Raw genomic sequence first — 16040 nt, forward strand, 5'->3', positions numbered from 1 at the left:
ATTGACTCCTCCTCCAGCCATCTCTTGAATCCACTACCTTTATCTGACCAGGATAAAGGGGACTATGAAGGCATTGTCAAGAAAAGGTTTGACTTTCATCACACTTTGATATATGAAGAAAAGGTCAAGGCCCTGAGAGAGCTGTTCATGCACAAAGGTGTCCTTAAGTCAATTGAGGTTTTGATTATGCCATTCTCAAAAGGCCCATGGTCAGCATGGACACAGCACATCAGCTTTTCCAGGTTGAAAGGAAAAAGATCTCTTCCTGTGTGTTGTGTTTAGTATCTAGTGAGAGAAATAAAAATACCAGAACCCTGAGTCACGGGTCCCATTCTCCTAACTTTTCAAAATGACATCCAAAAGAAACCACTTGTGTCTTAGCTGAACCACATGCTACAGTGTTTCTTCCTCAGGCTTCTGGAGAACAGAGGTCTGATGGGTCCACTTGTTTCCAATGATCCTCCTTATGAGAGGAGATAAACCTCTTATTGGTTCTCTTCAGCAAGCCCCATTCACAGTGAAGATAGTCACTTGCCCTGACTAACCAGGTCAGTAATGAAACTCCGATCTCATTTTTGCATGGGACATGATGGAAAGGCAGCCTCCTCTTCGGGACTGTGCTCAAAGATACTCAAGGCAAAATTATGATCACTATTCATTATGAAACCTTCAGATTCCTTGGGCCACATCTTGTGACCTTTGTACAATCTGGCACCTTCCAAAGGCCAATGAGTGTGCTCCAGCTTAGATACTGGGCCAGGGTTTTCCTTGTGTTTAAAGACTTTTCCTATCGACTCCTGAAGAGCTGGTGCACTCTTTCACATTGTGATTAACATATATTAGAGGGGGCATGTAGGAAAACATTTGCTTGACTTGTTAATTATTACTGTTTGATCAGCCACTCTTGACATCCTGTGGAATGAGAAACTGAGAGCTACAGCGGGCAGAACTGGATGGCTACCCTCCTATGAGAGATACTGCAGGAGCTGGAAAGCACTGAGCCGAGTGAGGTGGTAATGAAGCAGTGTGTCTGTGTGTCCTGATACAACATGAAGAATCCACAGCTCCATTGTTTATGGAGCATTGACAGGGTGCTTGGAGTAAACAATGCCAGTAAACTGGAGAGAAGATAGGTGTGTAAATGGCCTAGTGTAACTTGTACCAATGGGATGGACATTCAGTGGGGATGCAAGATTAGTGTAATTGACGTGCTAAGGGATCAGAGCAGGAAAAGAATTTAACAAAATAATTTAGTATAAGGGAGGTCCCAAATAAGTTCCACTATCTCCATCTCTAACACTCTGAGAGCCAGATTCAGTCCTGGGTAAGCTGCTGCATCTGCCTTTGAGAACTGCTTCTACCAAGAACTGAATTTAGTAACCAAAGAATTTCAAATCTGCATAAATTATACTAATTTGCAATCCCCACTGAACATCAAACCTGCGCTAGTCCTAGACTACTACTATTATTTATTAGTGGTGATACCACGCTGCCTAGGAGCCTAGTTGTAGACCAGCCTCCCATTGTGCTAGGCACTGTACAAACACAGAACAATAAGGTTGGCCCTACCCCAAAGATCTTCGTCTAAATATAAGACAAGAGACAACAGATGGCGACCGACAGGGAAATACAAGGAAGCAATGAGACCGTATTGATCAGCATGATGGGTTATGTACTCGATACACCAGCAGCCTGACCCTTCAAGTGTTTTGTAGACATCACAGCAAAGGAGAGGCTTGGGGAGGTGTTTGAAGAAGGGTAACGAATTAGTTTTGCAAATATTTATGGGGAGTTCCTCCCACATGGGAGGGGCAACACTGAAGAAAGCTTGCTTGAAAGGTGCTTGTTTGAAGACCAAACAAGTGGGTGATGGAGGCTGGCATCCTGGGCTGACTGGAGGCAGGAGATGACCTCTTGATAGCAAATGGGAGATAGGCCTTTCATGGTCTATCCCCACCTGACCTATCACTTGCACCTGTTTGTTGACCAATTTACATGACCACTTCTCTCACTACGTACTGTGCCTGAAGGCCTCTCTGCAAGGGGCTTACAATGGAAACAGAAGGACTGGAAGAGTTTAGGGTGGAGGCATTATAGCATCATGTGCAGGCAAACCTCTTCTCCTCAATTAAGCCTCTATGCAGATTCATTTTGTCACATCTGTGTAACAACTGTCACTTATCAGTGCTGGTTGCTTAACAAGTGTTGTAAAGAGAATCTGCCGGTGTCATCCCTGGAGTAACTTTACTGACACATTTGGCCCAGTTTTTCTAATATTGTTGCAACCGGCATATTTGCATAGTTCATTACCCCAGTCTGAAATGTAATAATTAAGTTACCATGAACCTTAATGGCTTAACACTTAGCATTCATATTCTGCTTTAATGTGTTCAGAGCACTGTACTGACATTAATTAAATATGCCAGGTTCACAGACGTTGACAGCTCACTGATTATGCTCTTCCCACTGAAGACAGAATTCTTTCTAGTTTTGGCTGCCCCAATTCTGTTTCTGATCCTTCTCCCATTGAAGTTAATGGCAAAACAGCCCTCTATTTGACTTTCAGTGAGCAGATATGCTAACCAGCTGGTACTCAGGAGGCCCTCGGTCATTTGATGGAACACTGCCCAGGCAGGGCCAAATCTCACCACCTAGTTTTTCTACCAGAGCCCCAATCCTGCAAAGACTCACCCATGTGCTTTAAACACTGCAGGTAATCCCACTGATTTTAATGGCAGTATTCAAAGTGCATACAGTGAAGCACACATGTAAGTCTTTGCAATGTCAGGACACAGCTCTGGAAGGGGCCAAATGGCAGGAGAACTGATGTAGGTGGGTCTTATTTATGTGAGGGTCCAGCTGCCCAGCATCGAAAAGGAGGACTAGGAAAGGTATGGCTGATGGGAAGTGCCAGTCTCAGGGTATGTCTGCCCTACAAGCGCTCTTGGGGCACAGCTGTAGCACTGCAGCTCCGCCATTGTAGCACTGTAGCTATCAAATACCACAAGCTTCCCTATCATGGGCAAAGATAAACTCAGCAAAGACTGGAGGCGTTGGAAGATAGAAGAGAACTAGCTGCAGTGATTACTTCTCACAACTGGCAAACAATCTTACCTCTAACTTGTGACTAGGCTCAGCTGTTAGATTATATCTGGGGAACTTCCCTTTACAAGAGGGTTTTCTCTTTTTCCTTTGCGTAGTATAGCAAAAGCAGCCTGACAGCGTGACCTGGTGATTGATTTCAAAGGGAGTAATAAAGTGAAATACCTATTCAGCTGCTTTTTAGATATGACCGTGAATCAGTCACTTTATCTCCCTGTGTGATTCAGCTGGAAAGTGGAGTTTAAAAAAACCTACCTGGATACCAGATGTTCTAGCTGAACAAAAGCTTTCCTAGGTGGATACATGTGCTGAAAATGTTTACAGGTATTTTGCAGAAGGTAATTTAAACGTACCTCTCCATCCTAGTAGGGCTTTTTTCAAGAGTCAGATAAAGGAGAACTGGGAGTTCTAATTGGACTTTTGAAACACCTTGGATAAATTGCATCCATAGAGGCTATTATATAAACTAAGTAGAGTCCTGGGAGTGAGAGGTGAAGTACTGTCATGGATCAGTCACTAGTTAAAACGTAGGTGCCTGAATGTGGTCATGTACTGAACACTGCATGGTTGGTCATGTAGTGCTGGCTCTGGTCCTTGTTTCCAGCTACTTGATTGCATGAAATGGCAGCTAAAAACACATTAAATACCTTCCTAATATTCCTTTTCCAGGGAAGCAATTGCCATAGCTGCTCCAGGGCTGTCATTAGATTACTAATAGGACATAAGACCGTGCCCTTTATGATGTGCACCACACTGTGGAGAGAGTTTGAGAGTCCCTGGTAAGATGATCAGTGATAGAAAATGGACCATTTATTCCTATTCTTTATCTAGCCATTTGCTAGTCTTGAACCAGCAAAGCTCTTAAGCACGTGCTTAACTTTAAGCATATGAGTAATCCCATCAAAGTCAATCAGACTTACAGCAAAACTTAACTTTAGGTTCTGACCTATATGAATAACAAGAAAATCTGCAGTTACATTAGGATAAACACCTACAAGGGCTATTAAACCCTAGTATTTCAGCACATAAGCTGACCTCTTACTGTCTAGAGTTGGGCAGATACTCCTTCCTTTGGCGTGTAAGGCCCTGATCCAAAACCCTTTGAAGAGTCCCATTAATGCACACATCCATAGACTCTTTTTTTCAAAGTGTTTAGAGTAGCGGGAAACAAATTAGTCCGGTCCAATTTCTGCAAAGAGGAAACACATTTATTTAATCATCATGTCACCATCTCAGCTTAATACTGAATAGCTGTAATTAACCTAATGCAATTGAGAGGAGGGAGATGAGGAGAAAATGCCAATGGCCGTTTACTCATGAGTCATGCTAAGTACTGAGATGCTGTCACTCATGCAGTGACTTTTAAAACAGAGCTGACAGCGAAGATGGCTTCAGAATGCCTCTGAGACTGAAACAGGTGTTCCTTCGGTTTGTTCAAATGACAGGTTTGTACAATTTGAGTGTGGTGCATCTGAGCCTATTTCTCTCCTAGTTTCTTTGGGGGGTTATTTTTAGACTCAAACTCTCTGTAGGGCATAAACGTCCAGGCCCATCAGGTACAGTGTTGCTTCTTGAGAAAGTATTACATGAACTGGAGTAGCAGAAAGAGCTTGTGGCTTTTCTCATAGCTATGGAAGTTTTGAACTGAAGTAATGAGTGAGTGGAAGGCAGTTTCCTGTTCTGTTCTCCATTTCATATCACGGCTGGAAAAAAAAATTCTTTGCTTTCAGATCTTTAAAAGGGTGTTGTCAAGAAGCGGAAGCCTCAGGGCAGCAAAACAAATCATGCCAAGCATGGAATTCTGCCGCTCCACCGTTCTGGAGTGGTTCGGTTGGTGGTGACATAGGCAGAAGCAACGAACCCTAGCTCCTGCCCTGCATCTGAGTTCTCCGGTCTTACTCTACTTCATTGAGTCACAGAATCCCACACCTGTTCCTTCTGCCTAAATGCCAAACAATGAACTGTTGATAAATGACTGGAAAGGCCAAAGAATGTAGGAGACGTGAACTAGGTTCTCAGCAAGAGAACCATTTCTGACTGTCTCATGTTCACAGGATTCTGTCATCCAAGATGCTCTGAGACGTCTGTTACTCACAAGTCTTCAATGTCGAGAAGCACAGAAGGAGCTTTCTCAACAGCAGTCATCGTACTGAAGAGGGAGGAAATCTCTCCCCTGGCTATTCTTCATCAGATGTTGCCTCCAATGTCTTTTATTCCTAATCCTATTTCTTTCATGAGTAAAACTTTGACTGAAGCAAGAATGAAGGCAGGGCCCTCATATTTTCCTCCTTTTCTTAAGATAAGCACACCAGCTGCATCATGTCAGAAAGCTTCTGTTGTTAGCCTGCCACTCAAGGTCAAGCTATCTTGGCTCATGCAGCCTCTAATAATATTTTCCTTAATGTCTTGGGACACAAACTGTGAAGGCCTGATGGGCATTGCTGAGGGTTTTAGCTCAATCTTCCTATTTTCTTCATCTGAAGTGATGGTAGGATGCCCCAGACTGGCAAAGGATGAGAATTCTGATGGATCTGAAATGGAGGGATATCCCAGAGGAAGAACCAGAGTCATCTCATTTACTGGGAGAGGATTTGTGGTTCCTATGTAGGAATATCACAAGCATTCTTAGACTTAAAACCTTCACCTACCTGTTTCCTCTGGGGAGCTTGCCTTCATCTTGGCAGAGAAGGAGTCTGACTTGATCCCCCATCTCTTTCTGTCAATGCACTCAGCAGCACCGGGGCAATGCCTGAAATTGCATTGTCCTCGCTACCAACTTAGCTAAGTTATATCAGCACCTCGCTGCTGAAGCAAGACTCTGCCCTTCATCCCTAAGGTATATTCAGCAGTGAGTGACCTCCCCTTTGAAGGGCTTGCTGCTCTCAGAAACCTATTGGAAAAGAAATCAGGTCCTGAGCAGAATGACAGGGAAAACTTGTGGCCTCCTTGGTGAAAGTTTCTCATGCGTCGTGCCTTGGAACCTTGACCCTTTGTGATCTGGTCTCTTATCTTCATGTCCTATCTGGAGCAAAGTTCTCTGCAAATCTATACCTGCAGTACGGTCGCTCTCACAGTTGTAAGGCGTACCTGCTGGACGTGCTCTTGAATGCCAGTTAAACTCATGGTTAATGTCTTGAGCAAAATTGGAAATGGATAACTTTTATTCTGAAATAAGCGTCCACATGCACCGAAATAACCACGTGTGTGAATTAAAATTGATAGAGGCCTTGTCTTCACTATGGAAAAAAAGGTGTATTTTTAACTCCACTTAGCTAACATGAGGTGACATCCTAGTGAAGACAAGGCAGATTGTAGTTTTCACAGGAGTTAGCAGGTCGAGTTAAATTGTCCTCCCCTCAATCTGCTAACTCGTGTGGAAATTTTTCTTAATGAAGCCAGGACCAGATTTATTTCAATGCATGGCTTGTGTGTTTTGTGTGCGTGCCCTAAGCACCTGATAAGCAAAAACACTCATTGCTACAGGATTCTAAATCTACCCCTGCCTTCCCCAAATGCCTCTGCAGGCTTAATTCAACACCCATTGAATAATACTGTGTAAAACCTCAGCACAAGTTATCTGTACCCGCAGAATGCAGAAACTATGCTGGCAAATTGATTCTCATTACACTTCCCTGGTGTATTCCAAAGGTTGTCCCATTGCTTGTAAAAATCAGGAGCAATATTTCTTTACTATTTTGTCTGTCTCCCCTCTTTCCCGCCCCCCCCCCTTTTTTTCCTCAAATTTTTCTAGAATGGGAGAATTTATGAACATAAGAACAGCCATACTGGATCAGACCAATGGTTCATCTAGGCAAGTATCCTGTATTCCAACAGTGGCTGGTGCTCAGTCCTACAAGGGATTGAATGGAACAGTGCAGTTATCAAGTGATCCATCCCCTGTCATCCAGTCCTAACTTCTGGCAGTCAGAGGCTGAGGGACACGCAGAACATGGGGTTGCTTCCCTGACCATCTTGGCCGATAACCATTGATGAACCCATTCTCCATGAATTTACCTAATTCTTTTTTGCACCCTGTTATATTTTTGCCCTTCACAACATCCTCTGGCAACAAGTTCCACAGGTTGACTGGGTGTTGTGTGAAGAAGTACTTACTTTTGTTTGTTTTTAAACCTGCTGTCTATTAATTTCATTGGGTGGCCCCTGTTTCATGCGTTATGTGAAGGGGTTCGTTTCTGGACTTTTGCTTCATTTGCTTTGGACTTAAGTATTTTGAATAGTTTTGTATCCTCATCATAGGTAGTACATTCCTACTGCTGATTATTCAAGTATGGCATTTCTGTCCAGAGAGGTTCTCCTCTGTGGTACTATTCAATATAAGATGTTTACTATATTTGGTTCTATGCTTTCTTTCACATAGCCCCTCCCCAGCAGCATGTCCTACTCTCCTTCCTATATATTTTTACCCTGTTACTAGCATGTCACGCTGACAATCATTGTGCGCCTAGTGGATTGGCACATGAAGAGGAGCCTCTCTCAAGTTGACGGATGAAAGCTAATCCCCTGGCAGATCACTGCCACTATTGACTTCAAGGTCTGCATCTTGAATCTGGTCCTCCTTATGAACTTGTGCAGGTGTGTTAAGTCCAACACTGCTCTATCCACAACAGATCACTTGGGTACCAGAAACAGGATTGAGTAATGGCTGGAAAACATCTTCTCCACCTCAGGAACTCTCTGAACCATACCTATTTGCAAAAGATTATCTATGGCCTTCTGCCTGTTCTGCCTCTGCTGTGGAATTGAGGATAGTGGAGAAGGGAGGAAAGGATGACTCGGACTGTTTGAAAAGTCTAACATACCTTTGTCGAACTGCATCCAGGACCGATCTACCCACCACCGAGAGGCCATTGGTCCTTGCATTTTAATAGCCTCCCCCCCCAGATGTTGCCGTCTCCTAACTGCAGTCAGGGCTGCTTCTGGTGTTGGAATTTGCATTGCGGAAAGATGGTGTCTCCCGTTTCCGTGCTTAGACTTGTTTCAGCTGCTCTTGCTGTATCTTCCCTTCTGTGCTGAGAGAAGTAGGCACACAAAGGATGCATAGGTGTCACAAAGCAGGGCCTGCAGCGGAGGTGGTCTCCACGCAGCCTAATCAGTCCAGCTGGCCTGCAGCCACTGCCTGATTAGCCACGCAACCGCAGCAGCTTGCTGGCTTCTTGACCTCTGTGCCCACCGCTGTGCTGGCTCCTGCACTGCCGGGTCTCTGTCACTTTGAGCCTTTCATTGTCTGATACCCTGCTTGCTCCAGTTCCTGTCCTCTGGCTGTGACCCTTAGCTCTGGCTCCTGACTGCGGACTCCGGCTCAACCACTTGGCTCTGGTATCCAGTTCCTGACCTCTGGTTTTGCCTCCAGCTCTGGCAACTGACTGTGGCTCTCTGTCCAGCCACTAGGCCTGCTGCCCTCTCCCGCCATTAGGCTAGACCGCCTTCATCCCAGTGGGCTGACACTTAGGCCTGAACTAAAGCTGGCTATTTCTTTTCCCAGTTGGGCTTCCCAAAGGGCTGACCCAGACCTTGTTCAAGCAGGCAGAGTAAACTAGTCTGAAATACGTGGTGGGGGGAGGGAGCCCCTTACTGCCTACTTGCTCCTCCATTTCTGGGCTCTTCTCCCTCTCCGCCCTCCAAGGCTGGCTGACGGAGGTTGGCCGACCCTCAGCGAGCAGGGTTGAGTTGGCCTGGTAGCCATGGCATGGCCGACCACAGCTTAAGCGAGGTCTGGGGAGCGTAGGCGTGTTTGTGCCCTTTCCTGTGAACCTTTCTCTTGCTCCGATTGCCGGCGAGGCGTTCGGCCAGAGAGGCCTGCCCAGACGTGCTACGCCGGAAGCTGCTGCAGCCTAGGACCTCACATCAGGAGGGCTTCCAGCAAGAACAGCCCAGTACTGCTTTGAATCCTTTTTTGGGTGGGTTTTGTCTCCTTGTTTCCTGAAGCAGGAGGCCTGGGAAAGGCCTCCTGCCGCTGCTGGGGGGGGAGATACATGAGGAGGAGTCCAGTGAACTTCTTCTGTTAACAGGCCTTCCCCCTCCCCCTCCCTTGCCCTTTTGAGCGTGGATGGAAGACCTGTAAAGGAACACTGCAGCCACTGCTTGAGGCTCACAAGATGGTGGCCTCTGAGGGGATGGCGCTTTGGCCCCCAAATTTAGGAGTTTTCAGCCCTAGAGGGAATTTCTTCCTGAGGTGGAGATTCCCTTCTCCTCTCGATGCAGAATTCTTGATTTCCTAAGGGATCAAGACCAAACTGTCCAGCAGGGAAGGCGGGGGTGGGAGGAATGAGGAGATCTGCACTTGCAGCATGCGTGTCCCCCCCTGCAGCGGTCTTAGATCCCACTCCTTGCTCCGGCTGTGCTGGAGTTGGCCATTCCTGCTCGTGGTTTCCCCACGCCACGCCACTGTCCTCTGGTGCAAGCGCCTCCAGTGGTTGGATGGCTCTCTTCATTTTTCCCCTTGTCCTTCGAGACAGCCACAGCCCAGTTGTCAGACTCTCCACAGGTTGGGGGCAGAGGGGACTCCTGGGTCAGAAGGGAGCCGAAGTGACTCCCTGCCCAGTCCCAACGGATGAGAAGGCTGGAGTGCACAAGGCACCAACTTCTCCTTCTGCATCCTCTGGCCGAGGTACAGAGTGGGAGGAACAGGGCCTTGGTCTCCTCTTTAGACCTTTCTCCACCATCTCCAGACACAAGAGACACAGCCTCTTCAAGCCCCCCCTTTTTTTAGGGTGACCAAGATGTCCAAATGAGACCAAATGTTATCCCCATGACTAATGAACGGATGTTCTGTCCGTCGCAGTAGGTGCTGCTGGATTCCACCACCCTGACAGTAGCTATCGGAGACGGAACAAAACCGAGGGGGACTCTGGAAGGTGGAGGCTGCTCTCTCATCAGCTGTCTGGTCAGCTTTGATTCTGCCCCTACCGCTACAGACAGGCGGTGACCCACTCTGAGGAACTGTGGCTCTGGCCCCGAGAGAGAATTTTAAAATGATGATTTCCTATTCATTTTAGAGTTTACTCGATAGCAAATGTTGATTCCTCCTCTGCCACCCCATCCCTATGTTTCCAATGGAGCATAAAGTCAGTCTGAGTTGCTGTTAATGACACAGTCATTAGCCAAACTTATTTTACTGCCAGAATTCCCCCTCCTTCCCCGCCAAAGCGCTGAGGCCCCCACAACCATGGCTGAAGTCAGTGGCATACCTGTGAAACGCCGGTCCTTTTTGCCTTTATAATGCATAAAATATATTGTTTGCTCCTCATTGGCTGTAAATTGATGCAGCTCCATTTCCACTGGATCCAGTGGAACCACCTCTGTTTACACCACCTGAGGATCTGGCCTAGTCCCTTTCTTTTGGCCCCACCCCATCATTTAGTGTCCCACACAATTCTCTGTTTGCTGGTTAATTGCTCCTGCAGAATAAGCACAAAACACTGTGCTCCGGTAAGGTCTGTGCACCTGGTAGTTTGTGTGTGTTGTTTAGTTCCCGGCAGCAATGCATTGGATTATAACACATTCACGACAGGTCAGACGTTGACCCTTGAAGGTATTTACCTCCGACATCTTTTCGTATTTCCGCTCCTAGGGCAATGTCTGCTGTGTGGCTCCAGGTTGGCCAATGTGGCAATCAGATTGGACAGGCGTGGTGGCAGATCCTGAGCAGTGAGCATGTGCCGCATGCAGAGGCTGATCGGTATGGTAACTGTACTTCTAAGGAGGGACGCACTTTTAAGCTACTCAAGAGCCCCTGCCTGCTATGGCTTGGAGTTAAACGGGTGAAGTGGTCCATCCCTGTGCTTAACAGCGGGCAATTGCAGCTGGCAGTCCTATTGCAAGACCTCAGACAGTCTGTGCGGCGTACTCCTTGTTTGATAGCTTTGATAACAATAAGATCATTGTTCAATTCACTTTCCACAGACCATTTTAAGCAGACGCACGCTGCAAGATGGGGCAGAGGGATTAATGCTGTTGATCAAAACCTTTCCTTGCTGGCTTCAGATCAAAGGCAGGGATCCCCCCCCCCCCCACCCCCCACCAGCATGTTTAAGCCACGGGAAGGGCATGTAAAACCCTGGGTTTAGATTCCAATACAAATATGAAAAATGTAATGACATCTACCCGTGGATGGAGATACCCCGGGAGCTGTACTGAGATGTAATAGCTGCCGAGAAGAGAGAGATGGAGAAGGGCTAGTAGGTCATCCAGCCCATCTTCCAAGGGCAGGGCAGGACTGTTCCTTGAATTCAGGAAGGATTGGCTGTGGCGATACACTTGTAGTGTATTTCCCCACTTGCCTTCAGGACTGGATTGCTCTTGAACTCCTGTACTGAGCAGCCTGCTAGCCGGAGTCCAAAGCAGGCTGCAGGGAAGACAGCTTCCTATACACATAGCTCATGTCCGTTTCAGATACCCGTTCTGCTCCCCGGATGGAAAGCTGAACGCGATCTGCGTGGACAGCGAACCCAAAGTGGTGAGGCAGCTGCAGAAGCAAGTCAAGAGAGGGTAAGAGAGCAGTGGCTCGTATCCTTCATTTGAAACCCAGGCCGAGTTCACGGTGCACAGCTGCCCTGGAAATAGGCGCCCTACGCAATAAGTAACTGGTACACTAAATAAATCAGATAAGTAGTCCCTGGTGCAATACTCCCCCAAGCTCCCTGACTGCACTGACTTACTCCCCCTGGGCCTTTCCTGCCCCCGTGGGGATTGTGTGTGCCTGGTGGGAACAGAGAGGATGCAAGGAACTGGGTAAGAGCTCAGGCTCCTGGCTTCTTCCAGCCAGACATACACACCTCATGCTTCCTTGGAACGAGAGGCCGAGGGGAATCTGTTTGCTTCCCCCTGCCCCCAAGAAAATTTTCTACGCTCCTGTGACACTCTGTGTCTGAAAAGAACACTCCAAAAACTCCACAATCACCCATGTCCTGTAATTATGATACGTTCTGTACAAAGTATTGTTTTAAAAGTCTTGATCTGCTAAACATTCATATCCTGTTGGATTGTACGTGCTGCCATCGTATGTGAAGTGATAGCATGCTGTAAATGCTACCAGAACATGCTGCAAGGTGGGGAAACTCCCATAAACAGCCTTTCAGGCACAACAGTGGAGTGGCCAGACAGAGTTAATGGCTCCTTCTCATAGAATCCTAGAAGATTAGAGTTGAGGGGACCTCAGGAGGTCACCTAGTCCAACCCCCTGCTCCAAGCAGGACCAATCCCAACTAAATCATCCCAGCCAGGGCTTTGTCAAGCCAGGCCTTAAAAACCTCTAAGGATGGAGATTCCACCACCTCCCTAGGTAACCCATTCCAGTGCTTCACCACCCTCCTAGGGAAAAAGCTTCTCCTAATATCCAACCTAGACCTCCCCCACTGCAACTTGAGACCATTGCTCCTTGTTCTGCCATCTGCCACCACTGAGAACAGCCTAGCTCCATCCTCCCTGGAACCCCCTTCTGGTGGTTGAAGGCCACTGTCAAATCCCCCCGTCACTCTTCTCTTCTGCAGATTAAATAAGCCTAATTTCCCTCAGCTTTTCCTCAGAAGTCATGTGCTCCAGCCCTCTAATCATTTGTGTTGCCCTCCTCTGGACTCTCTCCAATTTGTCTTCATTCTTTCTGTAGTGGGGGGCCCAAAACTGGACACAATACTCCAAATGGAGCTTCACCAGTGCTGAATAGAGGGGAATAATCACTTGCCTCAATCTGCTGGCAATACTTCGACTAATGCAGCCCAATATGCTATTAGCCTTCTTGGCAACCAGGCACACTGTTGACTCATCTCCAGTTTCTTATCCACTGTAACCCCCAGATCCTTTTCTGCCTAGCCCGTCGGGCCCCAGTCTGTAGCAGTGCATGGGATTCTTCTGTCCTAAGTGCAGGGCTCTGCACTTGTTCTTGTCAAACCTCATCTGATTTCTTTTGGCCCAATCCTCCAATGTGTCTAGGTCTCACTAACTGACAAGTCTCCCCTATTCAAGAATAGATTCCACTAACAGGAATTGTGTACAGTGAAGGCTTTGCTGTAGGAAGCACGTTCACAGTGGGGCTGGGCTGACCAATGAGGATAACCACACAGGTCACAAGCCCAATTGTTTTAACAAGCTGAAACTGACTATAAGAGGGGGAGCATGACATCCTCATGTCTTCACTCCCCCACAACTCGACGCCTGAAGAAACGGCTAAAAGACAAAGAACTTTGAACAGGTAGGGGGAGTCCCGGCTGGGGAAAGCAGACTCTGTCTGTGAATGAAGGATTGGCAGCCTGAATGTACCATCTCTCAGGGTGAGAGAGTTTTTAGATTGAAATCCTGTTTGTGTGTAGAACTTAGACTACAGTTTTATGTTTATTTCATTTTGGTAACTACTTTTAATCTCTTTACACGTCCCACTTACAATCACGTCTGTAGGTAATTAACTTGTTTAAAGTTTTATCTCAACCTGTGTGGTCTCAGATTGGGGTGTCTAGAAATCTTAGCTCAGTAACAAAAGCTGTTGCATGTCTTCCCCACAATGAGGGGGGAGCAGACTTATATAACTTGGGGGATAGACTCCTTTTGGTGCAGTTCTTACCTCCCCAGTTTGTAATTGGCTGGTGCCTCTCTATTGCTGGTTCATGAGTGGCCAAGCAAGGCGCTTGTATAACTCAGCTGGATGTGTGTCTGCCTGCAGATGTCTGTGTAAGGCCTTGTCTACACTAGCTCCCTTATGCCAGCAAATGTTTTGTCACTCAAGATTGTGAAAAACACGCCCACCGCGAGCAACGTAAGTTTTGCCGGCAGAAGTGCTTGTGAGGACAGCGCTATGTCGGCGGAAGACTCTCTCCCACCGACATAGCTACTGTCGCTCATTTAGCTGCTTTTATGATGTTGGTGGGAGAGATCTCGCCCATCAACATCATGCGGCTACACAAATGCTCTGACAGCAATACAGCTGTACCGATGCAGCTGTCAGTCTTAAGTGTAGCCCAGCCCCACATGTAGCTAGCTGACAGCATCAGAGTCAGAGGCGACCCAGGTGAACATTCATGTGACCTAGCAGGGTGTGGTGCTCTGCAGGTGATAACAGCGCATGGAGGGGGCTTGTTGCTGGTCGCTAGCAAGGCGCTGTGAGGGGCAGCCCAGGCTGGAGAGTGAAGAGGGCCTGGCATGCCCTGTTTTCAGGTTGCACCCTGGGGGACCCCATCACAGCTCCGCCTTGTCAAGCTGGTAAAACTGCCGAAGAGTCGTGTGTGAAATGCTCCGTGTGCTTGTCCTCTGCACTGACTAGATCTTATCTCCTCTCCCAGCTCTTTCAGAGAGTCCAACCTGATCGTGGGGAAGCGAGGAAGAGGCAACAATTGGGCTTACGGTAAGATCCATCTCTCTGAATTCACCCGACATGAACTGTTTCTGGGGGTGTGGAACATGGCCATCCAGGTGTGAAAAAATATATTTTTAGGACAACTCTTAGCCACCTGCTTCCTGAAGAAAGGCGGCTCCTCCCTCCCAAACTACACTGCTGGGGTGTGCATGCACCATTACCCTCTGCTGGAAGCATGCCAAGGAAGGCTACCCCTCTCTCGTTATAGCTGCCTCAAGTCTAGTGGCTGCTTTACAGATTAGCCTGCCAGTGTGCAGAGACCACAGCCTGTCATGCTGAGTGACTAGTATTGTCTCATTGCTTCCTTGTACTCCCACGTCCACCTGTCTGCATTGATCTGTCGTCTCTTGTCTTACACAGTAGAACCCCATTTATCTGAGCCTCCATTATCCAGCTCTCTGGATTAACCGCACCACCAGAGCACACACAGGAACGGTTTCTCAACTTTTCTTGTTGCCATTGCCCATCCCAACACTACAGCCTGACATTACATGCGTCAGCCCTGGGCAGTGGGGCTTGGGCTTCAGCTGGAACCCCGTCGCCTGGGGCTGACGCATGTAACTTAGCTTCGCGGGGCTCTCCTGATTAGCTGAATTTTTGATTATCTGATCTGGCCCCAGTCCCAATTAGATCCGATACACGGGGTTGAAGTTGTAAGCTCCTTTTGTCGGGGACTTTGTGTTTGTATGGCGCCTCCCACAATGACTGGAGCTCTCCTGCATGTTACGAGATTAAGACTGTAAAAGCCTTAATACTATTGCTAGATAATGGGAATTCTCCTTTAGTCCAACTACTGGAGGCCTCTGATAAAATGACAGTCAGCCCACATCCTCCAACAGCATGATGATCCTCAACCGATACCAATTAGCCCTGCTCCAGCGATGTCCAGGTGTCTATTACGAACATGTCGCTTTCCCTAGTCTTTAGCGTGTAGCATTGTTTGGCTTTAATGATGTCACAGATCCTCAGGGTCCGGTCTATGCTCCAGCCTGTAACCAGTCCCTTGGGAGTGGCCCCTTTAGTGCACGGCGCCCCAAGGACCCACACAGTTCCACGGCCTCCAGGACTCCAAAACTGAGCCTTCGAGGGCCAGCAAACCATGTCTCTCCCCATGGCATCCTGCAGCAAAGCCAGCCTCCTGCTGTAGGCTTGTCCTCTGCTCCTTCAGGGTGCAATGCTCCCAGTGAGTGTTTGCAGGAACACCAGGCAACCTTTTTCAAAAGCAGCTAACAAGGTACTAGCCACCTGGCCTGCGGACTCGGAAAGCCCGTAAGTTAGCTGTGTTCAGACTGAGCCGAATCAGGGCTCTTGGCCAGGCAAGCTGCTGCAGGATCCATTTTTGCTCTGTCTCTGTTTTGTCTTCGTTTCCTGGTGTGCCTGTGGTATCTCTGAGCTCAGCGCTTCACGCTGCCACCTGACACCCTTTTCCCCTTTGTTCTGCCACTCGGGAGAACTTTGCTCTGCTTCCCTGAGGGGTGAGGGGAGAATCTGCTTCTTCTTGGCCATGGTCGCTAGAGGTGTGACTGTCCCAGCCGCTGGGGTTTCCATTCTCTCTTCAGATTCTCCGTTCACCTGT

The 16040-nt window shown here is 47.7% G+C and overlaps 1 protein-coding gene across 3 annotated transcripts in view; it reads left to right on the forward strand.

The window, feature by feature from the left end:
- LOC137141543 (tubulin delta chain-like) overlaps nt 1-16040 on the forward strand; it is a 42020-nt gene that overhangs the window by 15439 nt on the left and 10541 nt on the right. For all 3 annotated transcript variants that reach the window (XM_067530457.1, XM_067530455.1, XM_067530456.1), the window contains exons 2-4: nt 10694-10801; nt 11515-11610; nt 14391-14452. In XM_067530457.1, coding sequence (XP_067386558.1) covers nt 10694-10801; nt 11515-11610; nt 14391-14452 — 266 coding nt within the window. The remainder of the gene's footprint in view (nt 1-10693; nt 10802-11514; nt 11611-14390; nt 14453-16040) is intronic.

The sequence above is a fragment of the Emydura macquarii genome, unplaced genomic scaffold (assembly GCF_026122565.2).
Source record: "Emydura macquarii macquarii isolate MOO-44397 ecotype Brisbane River unplaced genomic scaffold, CSIRO-AGI_Emac_v2 contig_3080, whole genome shotgun sequence".
Lineage (NCBI taxonomy): Eukaryota > Metazoa > Chordata > Testudines > Chelidae > Emydura > Emydura macquarii.